The sequence below is a fragment of the Carassius carassius genome, chromosome 44 (assembly GCF_963082965.1).
Source record: "Carassius carassius chromosome 44, fCarCar2.1, whole genome shotgun sequence".
Classification (NCBI taxonomy): Eukaryota; Metazoa; Chordata; class Actinopteri; order Cypriniformes; family Cyprinidae; genus Carassius; species Carassius carassius.
The window spans coordinates 2,808,527-2,823,689 of record NC_081798.1 but is presented as its reverse complement, the minus strand read 5'-3'; the positions used below and the strand labels follow the sequence as shown (position 1 = coordinate 2,823,689).

Below are 15,163 nucleotides of genomic sequence, written 5' to 3'. Positions count from 1 at the left end.
TAATCAATTAAAATGGTCGCAGAAAATGAGCAGCTAAAACAGGGATATGTTTACATTAACGGCGCAGGTCAGTGTCCTTTTCGCCACACTGATATGTAACCAATGTTTGACTTTTTTTTTTGTTGGTCATGTTTCTTATAACAGATCACCATGGCATCAATGGTTAACGCAAATGCAGTATAGTTATTATTGTCATTAATGTAAAGTCATAAAAAAAATACCCAAATAAATCTTTTTGATAATAGGTTTAGGCTGTTAGCAGTTTTTTTTTCTGTACTAACTGTGCTAACTATTGTATTTTATGGTGAATTTTCCTCCTTTAGTTGCCTGAGAAATTGTACAACGCAGTAATTTAATTTCTTGACAAAAGCATATACCCTCGAAATTGTATCTACTATTATATTACATATATTTATTATTTGTAAGCTAATAAAATGTATTATTATTATACTGCAACAAAGTAAATTATTCAGTGAAAAACAATGCAACAAGGTTGCATGAATGCTTAGAAATTGCATCAGTGCACTTCTAGCGCCATCTAGCGTTTAAATTAATATTAACGCAAATTACGATAATTTAATCACCCTTAAATTAAAAATTATTGTATTGTGGCGTTTATTTCATACCTGTTAGTTTGTAGGTTCTATCTATATTAGTGTGACGTTGAAGTTCGACAAAACTAACCTAATTGATATGCATTTTAAATTACATACATATTTTTTTCAGAGAAATGGACCAAAAATATACTCATCATGGGACACATACAATTTTTATTTGCCAGTCAAACGCTTTCTAGAATGAGAATCATTACCACAAAAGACGCCTGTAATAACCGGAGAGATGTGGTTTGCATTCGCATAATCAAAGCTATCCAGCCAAATTTATACCAATCTTTATGAATGATTAATTTATGAATGATTGCTTAAAACCCCATATTATTTATTTAATTATTTTTATTGGCAATTCAGAACAGTCTGAAATAAAAATTGAGTATTTTTGGTTTTGACAGTGGAGAACAAGAAACACTGTGATAAACCGACTCTATCTGAAACATAATGTGACCACGACCTGTAAACAAACTGAACAAATATCTTTAACAATATCAGTAATATAACATACAGGGGACACATATACATTACTACACACTAGTACAGAGAAGAATACATAGTTCTTTTAATATCATACAGCAAAATTCATTTCAGACACGAATGAATGTATGAATGTTTCACAGTCACTGCTTTAATGGCACTGAAGCTAAAGGGATGTGTTTTACGGCTCTACACTGGATTTTTGATCTCTGAGATTGAGTGTGGCCAAGGTTACTGGACGAAAATGGCACTTTTAGCATCAATCTGGTTACAGGTTCTCTTCAGCACTGCTGGCTTCTCTTAAATTGGGAATATTTTTAATTATAAAATTATCACGGTTCCTTGTTCAGATTCCAAGTGTCTCATTTCTGGGCTACTGTATATGAAAATAAATATTTTCCAACGGGTTTCCCAAAAACATCCCCATCTGTGATTGGTCAGAAAAAGAGGTATTCAAACCCCAATAAATAAAATATTCTTTATATATTGCAAAATTATTACATATGCACTACCCAAACAATAATTGTGATTAATCTCATGATTTCATATCATTAGAAGAATTTATTATGAAATAGTAATTTTAAATTTGGTCAATTTCTGACAATTTTCTCTGAAACCAGTTTAGTATGTTATATTCAAATTAAAATAATAGGAGATATTACATAATCCTCCTATGTAATATCTCCTATGTAAAGCATGCTTCTGACTGTATATAAAACAGTTCATATTTATGGAATATATTGAGGAAAAAATCTCAGGATCATATAGGGATCAGTAAACCACAGCCCTTTATGTGAGATGGACATGCATCCGGCTCAGAGTAAGGCTTGTTTGTGCTGATCTAGACCCGAACTTCCTGTTTAAATCCACCAAACAATCAAACTGGGGAAGATTTGGGATCCACTTCAGCTCTTGATAGCACTCAATGCAGGCAATCTCCATTTTTACAATCATGGGCAGGAATATAAAGCACTGATTCACTCATGAGTGTCGAGTTTAGGGGGTTTGCATTTGTCATCATCCGAGTTTATTCATAAATCAGTTTAAATATCAACCCTGTTTCTATCAGTATGATCATTATGTCCACATAGTGCTAATGTGTCAAGAGGTATAAAGGTATTTAAGTACAAAGACGCTTGTAAAGGGACTCTCCGTACGGTCGTCTAATGAGCCCAATGTTCTGTCTTTTAGATTACATTAGGTTCAAAACAAGATTATAAACAGATAGTTTAGTGACTGTACTTTGGAGTCTTGCTACATTAAAAAGAAATCAACATTATCCTGAGGTTATTAACAATAACAATCCTGGCGCTAACCTGTTAAGGCAAGACACTACAAGTCAATCCTTTTTTTTTATTTTTTTATTTGCTTCCATATAACATGCATTTTTTTCATACTAGTGGAAAGCAAACATCCACAATACAGATTTAAGTGTTTATTACATTTGATATTTTTATGCCTGTATATTTAAATTACTTAAGATATATTTTAAACACTGAGTCAGAAATGTTCACTTTAGTATCACTTATATACACTAAGCTTTACAGTCTGTAATCGCCTTATTTATTTATTTATACAGATTTTTTCTGTTTGTTGACAGAATTGTCTGATTTGTGGGGATTTTTGTGGAGACAAAACCCCCCTATAAAAAACTTTTGTAAAAGGCTTTAAAGAGAAATGTTTTTACAACAAATTAAGAACTTTGAATCAATGTTCTGATTTCTGTTCTGGAAATGTAAGCAAATTAGTGCATAATTTAATTATATAATGCTTCATTTACATATTTAAACATAAAATGTAAAACTTGTAATACAAAATTATTATTATTGTTACTAATGTACTGTGATTAATCAGCTGGAGAAGTATGGTGATCTATTAGCTAATATTTTTCGCTCCATTCACTTGTGGTGTCTTGCCGTAATATTTCTAGCAACTGTACCGTTTCATTCGACTAAGTTATTTCTCAGTGGCAAAAAAAAAGCAAAAGCATTAAGTTATCCATGATTAAAAAGGTTCAAGATAATAAATATCCTAGAGTCGAGGGAAAAAGTTCACATAATGAGTAAATCAGCTTTCCTCTGCAGTTGTCTCTCAAGGGAAGACTCATGTTTCTCTATGCGACTCTCACATGAGACCACGAAAACATTCATCTACACCTTTGGCCTCAGTCCTTATACAAAAGTTTGTGTCTGAGACACAATATAGCTTTAAAATACAGGCCTATTTGGTCAGGTAAACCAATGTCTTTTTAGTGTATGGTTGTTCTACTCCCCAAAATATTGGTGCAACTAATAAAAACACAAGTGAAGCAGCACTGTTAGTACTGGGCCTTGTTAAGTTTCCAACTGCATGATGGATACGCTGGTCATTTCTTGGTCCAGTTCTCTTTCGCTGCTGTCTAAAACAGGACCGACTCCACGAGGGGACGTCTGCACATGCCTGGGGTCCATCATAGTCCTTGATTGGTCTTTATCTATGTGCTCTTCTTCAGCCTCTAGCTCTCCGTCCTCTTCCTCAAGAGTCAGCTCAAACTGGAACTTTTCCCCGGCCGAGCCTGCGATGCCCAGCGTGGCCCGAGAGTCCTGCTCTTCAGGGGTGGGCGATGGGCTGCGTGGGATCATGCTCTGGTACCATTCGCGATTGTCCTCCAATGTATCTAGAATGTCCTGAGCATCGGGATGGACCAGATCACCCCATGTCTCCCATAGAGGATGGACAATGTAATCGATAAATCCCACCTTAAGAGACAATGATTAAACACAGTCTTCATTAGTACAGCATAGTAAAGGACAGGCAGCTAAATGCTGATTTTTTTACAATTAAAAACTCACAATATACAGGTGCATCTCAATAAATTAGAATGTCGTGTAAAAGTTCATTTATTTCAGTTATTCAAGTCAAATTGTGAAACTCGTGTATTAAACAAATTCAATTCACACAGACTGTAGTTTAAGTATTTGGTTTGTTTAATTGTGATGATTTTGGCTCACATTTAAAAAATATGTTCTGTATCTGTGAATGTCAATATCATAACATATTTTATTAATCTTTTATTAATCTTCTTATTAATCTTAAATGCCAATATTATCTTAGGCAGTCCTGAATTAATTTAGTTTTTTTTGTTGTTGTAAAATTTCCCTTTTTTTTCTCAGTTTACAGCTAGATATTTTTAATCTATAAACACCTATTTATAGAGTTTAAGAAAAATATTAAGTAATACGGTATAGATTTTTTTTTAATAACTGGATTTTATACTGTCAATTTGCTAATTATTAAAATATATTCTGTTTTATTTACATCTAAAGTCTACTGTTTATTTATTTATTAACAAAAATAAATTCAAAATTTTCTTCTAAATGAATCTACTGATAATAACAGAACAGATTACCATATTTTTCGGACTATAAATCGCACCTGAGTATAAGTCGCATCAATCCAAAAATATGTCATGATGAGGAAAAAAAACATATGTAAGTCGCACTGGACTATAAGTCGCATTTATTCAGACCCAAGAAAAAACATTACCGTCTACAGCCGCGAGAGGGCGCTCTATGCTGCTCAGTGTAGACTACAGGAGCAATGAGCAGTATAGAGCGCCCTCTCGCGGCTGTAGACGGTAATGTTTTCTCTTGGTCCATTTCTCTCAGTTCATGTCAAATTAATTTTGATAAATAAGTCGCACCTGACTATAAGTCGCATGACCAGCCAAACTATGAAAAAAAGTGCGACTTATAGTCCGGAAAATACGGTACTATTAATTCCATTATTTCATGACATTTAGTGAATGTTGAGTCATTATATGAAACATCTTAAATGTACATATTAATACTGACAGTTGCAAAAAAAATCAATTTGTAATATTTCACATTTGTCTCTCTCAATTTTATACAGCTATATTTTTTCATGTAATGACATTCGTACAGTGTGAGACAAAAAACATTAAGTTACTTTTTTTGAAAAAAAAAAAGAAAAACAGTATCTCAACATTTTTTATTTACATGCATATTCTACTGTTTATTAATTTACTTATTAAAACTAAATGATTTTTTCTCACAGTTAAAAACCCATTTATACATTGTGAGAAAATATTAAATGTGATATTATAAAGACTTGGTTTTTGCAATTTCTGAAATTATGAAGAGTTATCAAAAAAATTATATCTATATTTACTTATTTATTGAAACATATTTGAATAATAGCATAAGTACACAGCCTTAAAAAAGTATTGTAATCTTCTCATTTTTCTCTCTTAATTTTTAGCAGACCCATTCCGACACCCCCTTGTGACCTTCCCAAACCCCAGCTTGCAAACCCCTAAAATAGACATAATCATACCTGAGACTTTTCCACAGAAGCTGTGTGTTTGTCGCACATGGGGCTGATTTCTATGCCCTTGTCCCGCTCACGGTCCCCCTGTCTGAAGAGCTCCACCATGATGCGGTCTGTCCACTGTCTGTAGAGCTCCAGGGGTTTCGTGGGGTTGCTGAGGTCTGCGCAGTGAACCATATTCTGAAGCACCTTTCCAAGAAAAGAAAGATTTTTTACCATTTAGCTGTTCAAATAGCTGAAAAGCCAATAAATAGTTGACTAGCCATCCAAAACTAGACCTAAATAGAGTAGTTTAGTAAGGAACTGTAGTGTATGTGCTGGAGTGAGACTGCAGTACCTGTATTCGGTCGGAGTAGTTGTCCAGCAGCAAGACTCCCAGACTGGTCACTTTTTTCGTTTCCACCATTGTCTTCAGGTCAGCCAGGAAATTCATGTGTTTGGACATATCAGTGGCTAATACCTGGAGAGACGACAGGAAATGTGATATTAGAAGCATTAAAAACTGTTTTTGAAATGTCACATTTCATTTTCATGTTTCACTCAGGGTTAAAACTTGGTGTTTTTTTTCCACATGTCATTCAGTCTTTAGAAATAAAACAACAAAGACAAACCACAGTAGTCTGATTCACAAATGAATCACAGATCACTCATGAACTCAATGAATCATTTAGAAACAGTCATTCACTCATACATCATTACTATCAGACATCTGGTTATGATTGTAAAATAGACCATTAACTGTTTTACGCTTTCCTTAAAGGCACAGAATACCATAAAATTTTAATTCTGCCATCAATTACTCACCCTAGGGTTAGGGTTATAACAAAAACTGTATTAGTTTCCTACCTGTGTATTATCTTTAATCCATTACAGTGCCTACAAAACAACAGTTTTTGGCAACAAGAGGAACACTTCAATACAGGCCTACTATTAATAAATCCGGTTTTGTTATACAGTAAATACAATGGATAACTGAGCCAAGATGATGACAGTCGGGTTTAAATGAAACAAACAAGGGTGCAGCGATGTGATAAGAGTGATATGAGATGTAATATGATGTGAAAGAACTGTTAGTGGAAAATACCCAGATGAGCATGTCTTTCCTGGTCAGCCACAACACTCCAAGCTGTTGGCAAATAGCAGACCCTGGAATGTTGCGGCTGACCAATCAGAATCAAGTATTTCAAAGAGCTCTGTAATAAATGTGTCAAAGTTTCACCATGTCTATGGTCATCTGTCGTAGGGACTGTCGCTGTTTCTTGCTGAGATTGCAGAAGATATCACAGTTGTCCTCCTGGAGAAGCTTGAAGCCCACAGCCAAGTGATGGTTCTCCAACACTGAGGCGTCATTGTACATGAGAGCGAGCTCAGAGTCTGAAAGAGTGAAGAGAAAAACAACCTGCTAAGGTCCCGCTGGGTTTTTAGTACTGACAACAGGCAGTTTTAAACAATTCTGGAGGACCAAAATTATTGACTGAATCAGTGGCGTTTAATTGATGGTGCGTTTTGACATTGTCAGTGTCTAGTTCATTTAAACACTGTGGTAAAACTACAGCTAGTGCTGGATTAACAATATGGATGTTTTGAATTGATACTAATATGGACTCTTAACTAAACATTATCTGTAGCGTGCCTACATAAGATTTGCTTCACTTGTGTTTCCAGAATTTTCATTTTGGTGTATCACTAGTTTTAAATAACTGTTTGTGTTGGGAACAGAGCCTAAGTGAATGGATTTGGGAGTTATTTTAATGGTTTGTCATTAAAGAGTCATACTTGTGTTAATGAGGAACTGGTTAGTCAATCCTGGATGGTCAACATCATGAATAGCACTCGCAAACAGAGCAGCCATGATCTCAAGGTCTGTGAACACATCCTGAAAGTCATAACAAAACAAAACAAAACAAACAAACAAATATATGCTGGTTTGTTTATAGGTCACTTCCCATGAGCACTATGTGTGTGTGTGTGTGTGTGTGTGTGTGTGTGTGTGTGTGTGTGTGTGTGAAAAACCATGCAGACCTCTAGGGCAGGAGTGGAGAGAAGAACGTGTGTGGACTGTACAACATCTGCTGCGTGGATATTGTTATGGTAGGCCACGTCCGCGTGGTAGTGATCCTCCAAAGTCATGAGGAAAGTTAAGAAGGTGTCCGATGGGATCTTAAAGGTCTTGAGCAAATCTCGTTCCTGAAAATAATAGAGTATAGTAATCAAATATCAGGTAAATCTGCAGTTAAAGTCAGCGTAAAAATAAATAAGTAAGCTATTTTCAGTGAATGCTACATAACAATGAAAAATTATGAGCTTTTTCTTCTGGCAGTTCTGCTACATATCTGTTGTGTTTTATTCAAGGGTATTTATAAATAGTGTGAAATACAATAGCAAAGCAGTGCAAAAATTTATGTCGAGAGATATTTCTAGACAAAAATCTTACCTGAAAAATGGTGTACATTATGACTGTCAGTGGCCGATTCCCAGAATACTCTGCTATTTTAAAAATATCTATTCCCCATCGATTGATGTCGTCAAGCTCCTAGAGTGAAAAAGTAAAAAAAAAAGTAATTTTACTCCATTGAAGAGCACTTATAATAATAACAACAACAACAATAATATAGCACTATGAATCTCTGAATCTGATGTAATTTAAGAAAGATATCACAAATATTTTATCGAAATATTTCACAAAAAGTAATATGAAAATAAATATATTTAATAAAAATATTTAAAAGGGCTTGAAAACGGAAAAAAAATTAAATCGGTTCACTCCGAGCAGAATCGATATTTTAACGCTTCCTGCGTTCCTCTGATATTATTACCGTTCCGAAACCTTACCTTACCGTTGCCTAATAATAGTAATATAATAATAATAAAGTATAGCGTTTTCTTTACTCAAAAAGAAAAGGAAAAAATAGAGATCTAATGCTTAGTCACAGCCAATTGGCTACAGCATCATCATCTCTAGATTTTGGCCAAATGTAAGCTACTACTTAAAAAAAAAAAAAATCTATCAACACTTTAAAGACAAAGTATTTTTAAGATATTTAAAAATGTTTGCTGCATTGTTGAAAGAAAAAAAAAACATAATAAGATCGGGTTCTGAGAGTAAAAAAAAATAATAATAAATCGCGGCTCACGTCGCATTTTATTAGCCCTATTACTTCCGAAATAATAAAGGCTAAAATGCCTGTAGTTCAAAGCAAAATGTTTAAAAACATTATAAAAACAGTTATTAGTTTAGGCTATAAAAAACGTCAATCCAAAAACAAATTAATCTAAGGTGAAGCTGATGCCTACCTCTCTCATTCTGCATGAATCCAAATATTTCCATGTTCCCGACGTATCTGGATGCTAAAATGTTATTTAGGCTAATATAAATAATATAGAATAATAGTAAATGTATAATAAGTAACGCTGTATATGCGTCCGTAAGTTGGACTCCAAATTTCATTCTAAGAATTATTTTAAGGTTAATATAGCAAATGAAAACTGTTCAGTTTCCGGGAAATTTGAGAAGCTCTGCTAGGCTATTTTAGTTCCCCTCACTCCACAACAAAATACTTTCAATTAGCAGTATTTAGAAAAGAACAAGAATAAAAAATATAAGAATGTTAGATGTTTCAAATATAATGTTTAAAATATAAGATGTTTCCCCTCCGAATTCTGAATTTATTTCTTGCAGTTCTGTTTTTTTTTTACCTTGAAATTAAAAAATTGTGATTTGGTAAAAGGCAATAGCAGTTCTTAGTTTATTTCTTGCAATTCTGATCTACAGTAGAACTGACAAATAGTGAAATAAAGGGACACCTCGGCCAGGCGGCTCTCATGTTGTGTTTTGACACCAAACCGAGGGATGCATGTTGGAGGGAGACTCGGACTGGGGATCAGTTTCCTCACTCCACTTATCTGAGACATCGGGCGACGTTTTTTCTCCTCCTTACATGCTGCTGACAAAATCTCCACATCATGCTGTTTTTCTGCAACACAAACACAGAATACGTGGAAAGCCCTGAGCTAAATTCAAACTGAAAGGAAAGACAAAATTTGGGAAAATAGAAGAAAAATACTACATATATTCCTCTGAAATAATGCTGAACACACCATATCATAAATCCACTTCCTAAAGTTCTAATTAAATTTAAATGACAAAGTCACTCACGTAAAATTGTGCTTGCTATGAACTCCGACACTTGGTTTCCTGACCGGCTGGTTTCTGACAGCTGGGTTAGTTCCCTGTTGAGCATTCTTTTAAACTAAAAATAATACAACAAATAAAATGAATAAAACATTAGAAACATTATATTTTCAATTATATTTATATATTCCCACTCACTATATTCTATTTTCTCTTCAGATAAAGCCTCCATAAGGAAACTTATTTTTAACAACAACTGATAAAACTTTAAACCCAGACCAGCTTTGAGGTTGTAAATCGATTGTATGAGCTTTTGTTGGACCCATCTGTTTGCACTAATTCAACTTATTTTTAAAAGAAATATGTGGAATATTAATTTGAATTGTGGTGAAAAACATATCAGTTACATATAACCCTCGTTCCCTGATGGAGGGAATGGAGACACTGTGTCACAACACTAGGGGTCTCTCTTGGGAGCCCAAACACCTCTGACATATTTGAGAAAAGGCCAATGAAATTGGGTGTGCAGAATTTGCATAGCTAGACACGCCCCAGACATCTGGGTATAAATAGGCCAATGTGGCATCTGCTCACTCGTTCCATTCTGAAGAGTCAAGAAGTGTCTTAACCTACTCAGAGGCAATTCGGAGTTGTGGAATGAAGGACATTGAGAATGAGGGGTTACCATATGTAACCGAAACGTTCCTTGTCTGTCGTTCACTCCTAGGTTGTGTTTGAGTGTAGGACACTAGGGGTCCCTATACAACTGCCGAACTGCGTCAGGAGTCCACGAGGGCGCTGATGTTCCCAAACAGAGCCACAACCAAATGCACCTTTCCTCCTTGTAATCTTCCAATGCCCAATACTTAAGGTCTCACTCCCCAACATCAGGGAGAGCCGCCAAGAGGCAGAGGTCCACTTAGCTGGAGCCTTTTCCCATAGTAATACTCACTTTAATATAACATCTGAAAAGTCTTGGTAGTAACGTTGGGACAGTGACTATTCCCCCTATGGAAAAAGGCACAACAGAGATCAAATCCTACCCAATGGGGAGGTAACATGAAGATCCACCTATGGACTTACACAGGAAGTACCACATAAGGAAGGTACTGGGGTGGGCTCCACATAAGGGGAGATCTACCAAGACCCAGAACCTATTGACAGAATGTCTGTCTTGAGGAACACTGAGCCTCAGGGGTAATACAGTGGAGAATACACGCATGGGGCCTCAAGAGGAGCCACTACATGTGTAGCACTAACCCAATACTAGAGTTCATTCGAGGGAACCTAACTCGTGAAGAGATCTTCTAATAGCAAGTCGAACTTTGCTAAGAAAAAGTGCTTATGTGATGGAAGGGTAGTCCAGAGTTCATGAAAGGACTGAATAAGTGCTAATTACCCTGGGGGGAGTAGAACTGGTAGCAAGTTCTACACTCTGCCAGTCTCCCGAGTCAAAGAATTGATGTTCAGAACTATAAAACTTTGACAAGATGGTCCCTCCTCCCTATGTTGCCCATCTAAGGATCATGTTGAAGGCTCTGCAAGGGTTCCTGGTGCCCTGATGATGAGCTGGTGGTGCTACAATCCTGCAAGTGGTGGGCCGTTGGTCAGGCTTGAAGTCTGCTTCAGACGCTGAATGCAGTTCCTGCAGTACCTCTGGGTTGGGACCACCCTCGTGCAGCTCTTGCACTGCTTTGGCCTGGTAGACCTCCAGGATGGTCTTAGCGTGCAGGGCGGATGCAGCTTGTCCAGGAGCTGCATAAGCCTTCGCCACTAGGGACGAAGAGATCTTACAGGCCCTGGACGGGAGTCTCAGGTGGCCCAGCCAGGTAGTTTTATTTTGTAGACAAAGATGCACTGCAATCGCTCTCTCCACCTGGGGAATCTCTGTATACCCGGTGTACCATGTTCTGGCCAAAAAAGGGGCCTTCAATGATTTTGTAAGCTCCTTGTACACTTCCGGGAAGAAGGGCACTGGAGCTGAGCACAGGTTAGTGTCCATGTAGACCACTACCAGTGAAGACCACTCCAGCCTGATGCCCTTGGCTGCCCGGGCAAGCACGGCTGCCATCTCAGCATCAGCCTCGGACTGAGGCTCAGCACCCGTAGGTACTTGCTTAGCCAAGTCATCTACTTCCGATGGCTCAAGCTTGCCCTCCAATTCTGCAACTGACAGCTCTTCCTGCTCGCAAACCCCGAATGAGAGATTGAGTCTGCTCAGGGAAGGGCTCTCACACTCATCTGTAATCTCGACCGGTAAGCACGAAGCAAGGGAAGAATGGGAAGCTCATGGGAATTGCCCTGGAAAAACTAATCCCTCCTTCCCATGCTCTTCCATGGCGCACATCACTGCGGTAACATACCTGGTGGGTTTTTTTAGCGAAGAACCCAAGCCACGAGTGCAACGTGCAGACGGGAAGTGCCTCGCAAGCGGGTCACGAGTGAGCACTGCCCAAACACAGAATACAATGCTTGTGCTGGTTCAGTACCACTTTATTTTAAGGTGTCCTTGTTACATGTTACATGTACTTACTATTATAATAAAAAATGTATTATGCAGAATTACATGCAAGAAACACTAAGCCTAACCATATAGTAAGTACATGTACTTAATTAATACTCCTCAGTACTTAAATGTATAATTACACTGTAACAAGGACACCTTAAAATAAAGTGTAACCAAAGATTCCACCTATCAGACAGCAGTGAGCAAAGAGTGCCAAATGAGATCTTTGCCTTCGCCCACTCCCATGAAGCACTGGGAATGGTGTTATCAAGTCTCCCTACACTCTCAAAATACTTTAATATTTGTATAAACATGCATTTAATGCAATGAGCATAAATATATCATTTCTATAAATACAACCATAGATAAATGTATAGTTTAAAATTCCTCTGTCATTTTACTGTGTCATTTGCAATGCTTCATGGGATTGTATTTCTTTTCCTCACTAAACCTGTTAAGTACACAGTCTCGTACCATTGTATTTTTGTCTGATCTTTGTATACTTTTTGTGCTTCAAATCATAGTTTGCAAGATTGTGATTTTCCTGAGAGCTGGTTAGTTTGGTTCATGGCTTCATGGCTTAAATCCCTATAGGGAAAAATACTTTTCGAAACCAGAGAAAGTAGTCGGACAGTAATGCACTCTATTATACTCCATTTATTGTGCTTATGGGACTGATTTCAGTACAATAATAACAACAGCAACTGATACAATGAATAGAAGTGTGAACAGCAGATGAAGAAAACGAGTGTGTATCACACTGCCAGTGATCAGCCCTGCAGCACAATATTCCCTTTCATCACACTTTTAACCAGTTACTATGGTATCTGAGTCCATACCAAAAGCTGTCTGAGGAAACACTTATTCAGAAACTACAGTGCATGTCGGGGTTATGTAATCATGCATCAGCAAAATGACTTTCAGCCCTGATTAACACATAAATGAAAATGAATATGAAGCACTGTATTGAAACACCACACTTTTGACTAGTAGTAAACATACTGTACAACAGTATGCCTCATGCACTGCAATAACTGAAACCACTCTGCCAACATTGATTACATCCAAGTTTCTCTTTAGCATTTTACTGAAATATGCTGGTATTGTTTTGCATTGTTGCTATATTTATGCATGGCTCTGGGTGTGGAACAAGCACAACATGAAACAGGAACTTAATTCAGAGACTGAGTTATAAGTTACTGACATGTTATTATTAACATAAAGACCTTACAATCAAAATGTACTACCTTCCTGTACCCAAAAAACATATTAACAGGCAATTTATTCTATTAAAGTATATTTATTAATAGAAGTATCGTAGAAATAGTTCACATGACTCTTTAGTTCAAATGTATTTTGAAGTCATATGATATGTGTGTTATTTTTGTATTATTTATTTATTATTATTGATATAATAAAAGGGTATTTATTAATATTATATATATATATATATATATATATATATATATATATATATATATATATATTACTAAAATATATAATATTAACATTTTATTAATAATCTAATTTTAGTTAATTTAGTAATTTGAATTTCTATTATTGATTTTTAAATATTTCTGTCTATTTTTGTTTTAGTAATTTTATGACTTTGACCTATCTTGTTTCAGTTCGCTGCCAATGCAACATTTCTAGTTTTTCATTTTATATTTTTATTTTATTTTATTTTATTTCATCTCTATTTCAATGAACTAAAATAATTTTTAATAGTTATAATTAACAAATAGCTTTTAAATGAGCCAATGGAAAGTTGAACTATGAGCTACAGACTTCACATAATGATGCAAAATCTGCTCCACAGATGGCATTTTTGAACTGTGAGCAAGAGAAGTGTACTAATATAGTGAAAAGGCTGTACTGTAAGCCAGTTTATATTGCTTTTCACCATTATTCATACATTTTCACTCCATGGATAAGAACAGCTGATACATCATCCCATTTCTTGTGAGTTCAAATGATTCAAAATGTCACTTTTGACTGAAATATTGCTTTAAATACCTTATTGGAGGCCATTTCGCTGACAGAGTGCCGTGTTTGAAGGGTCTCCAGCTGGTCCAAACACCAATCCAGCTCTTCAAGGGTCTCGACAGCAAGTTTCTGATATGCTTCATCTGAAACAAACAACCTCAGATGTCAGAACATCGATAATACGTTAATGATAAGTATGCGGATGTTCAAACATTTACATCTATAAACGAGGTCTACAGTAAGGAAAAGTCCTGATCTTTGGCTACACCAGCTCATGTTTTTACACTCACCAGACAGGTTTGTTTTACAGGCAGACTGAGGGTTAGCGCCTGACAGTCTCCTATTATGAAGGAAAAAGATTGAAGAGACTTCATATGACAACTGTTATAAATCTTCCTAGTTTTAATCCTTCCATTCACTGCCTCCCTGAAGGTGTTTCGGCTACATACTCACTTGTTGCTTCTGTCTTGCGAGTGGGTTAAACCTGCAACGTTACCCCTTACTGTTCGCAGACTGGCAAGAACCTACAGTATACACACACACACACACACACACACAAGCAAACATATTACACATTCAAGTCTCTACACAATACAATGGCCACAGAACTACAGAACACTTTCTTACACAGAAATGATTATAATTCAATGTGCACAGTACCTTGCATAATTATGTGAACTCTTTGAAAGTGCAATATAGAAGCTTTTACATATATATATATTAGGTCTACTGATTTAGTGCATTACTACTATGTTTAATTTTAAGCACAATATTCAGTTTTTTCAAGTTACAAAAAAAGCCACAGTTGAACTGTTGTGTCTTTTCAAGCAACACAGCCGTGTTTTTTTCTCTATGAATCCACATTTTTGATCAAATAAAGTGAGTCAATGAATCAATATATTATTCATAAAGACACTCACTTGCTTTGTTTCTGAATCAATCAGCAGTTTGAACAAATTCAATATTTCATATGTCAATATTTATTTATTAAAACCCATTAACCTAATAGCATTATCTATGCAATTCTAATAGCAGTGTAGATGTCTATTCAGTGATTTGCTCATTTAACACAATAATATAATTTAAGGGGTAATATTTAAGTTTACCGAATTAATAACTAAC

General features: G+C 35.9%; 1 protein-coding gene across 5 annotated transcripts in view; it reads right to left on the bottom strand.

Moving 5' to 3' along the window:
- Window positions 1-3,365: 3,365 nt before the first annotated feature.
- LOC132126834 (cAMP-specific 3',5'-cyclic phosphodiesterase 4D-like) overlaps window positions 3,366-15,163 on the bottom strand; it is a 66,090-nt gene continuing 54,292 nt past the window's right edge. For all 5 annotated transcript variants that reach the window (XM_059538372.1, XM_059538373.1, XM_059538375.1 and 2 more), the window contains 12 exons: window positions 14,495-14,565; window positions 14,332-14,381; window positions 14,072-14,184; window positions 9,574-9,667; window positions 9,222-9,391; window positions 7,852-7,950; window positions 7,440-7,604; window positions 7,194-7,293; window positions 6,637-6,791; window positions 5,755-5,877; window positions 5,424-5,606; window positions 3,366-3,826 (listed from right to left, as the gene is read on the bottom strand). In XM_059538372.1, coding sequence (XP_059394355.1) covers window positions 3,422-3,826; window positions 5,424-5,606; window positions 5,755-5,877; window positions 6,637-6,791; window positions 7,194-7,293; window positions 7,440-7,604; window positions 7,852-7,950; window positions 9,222-9,391; window positions 9,574-9,667; window positions 14,072-14,184; window positions 14,332-14,381; window positions 14,495-14,565 — 1,728 coding nt within the window. In that variant the 3' untranslated portion in view covers window positions 3,366-3,421. The remainder of the gene's footprint in view (window positions 3,827-5,423; window positions 5,607-5,754; window positions 5,878-6,636; window positions 6,792-7,193; window positions 7,294-7,439; window positions 7,605-7,851; window positions 7,951-9,221; window positions 9,392-9,573; window positions 9,668-14,071; window positions 14,185-14,331; window positions 14,382-14,494; window positions 14,566-15,163) is intronic.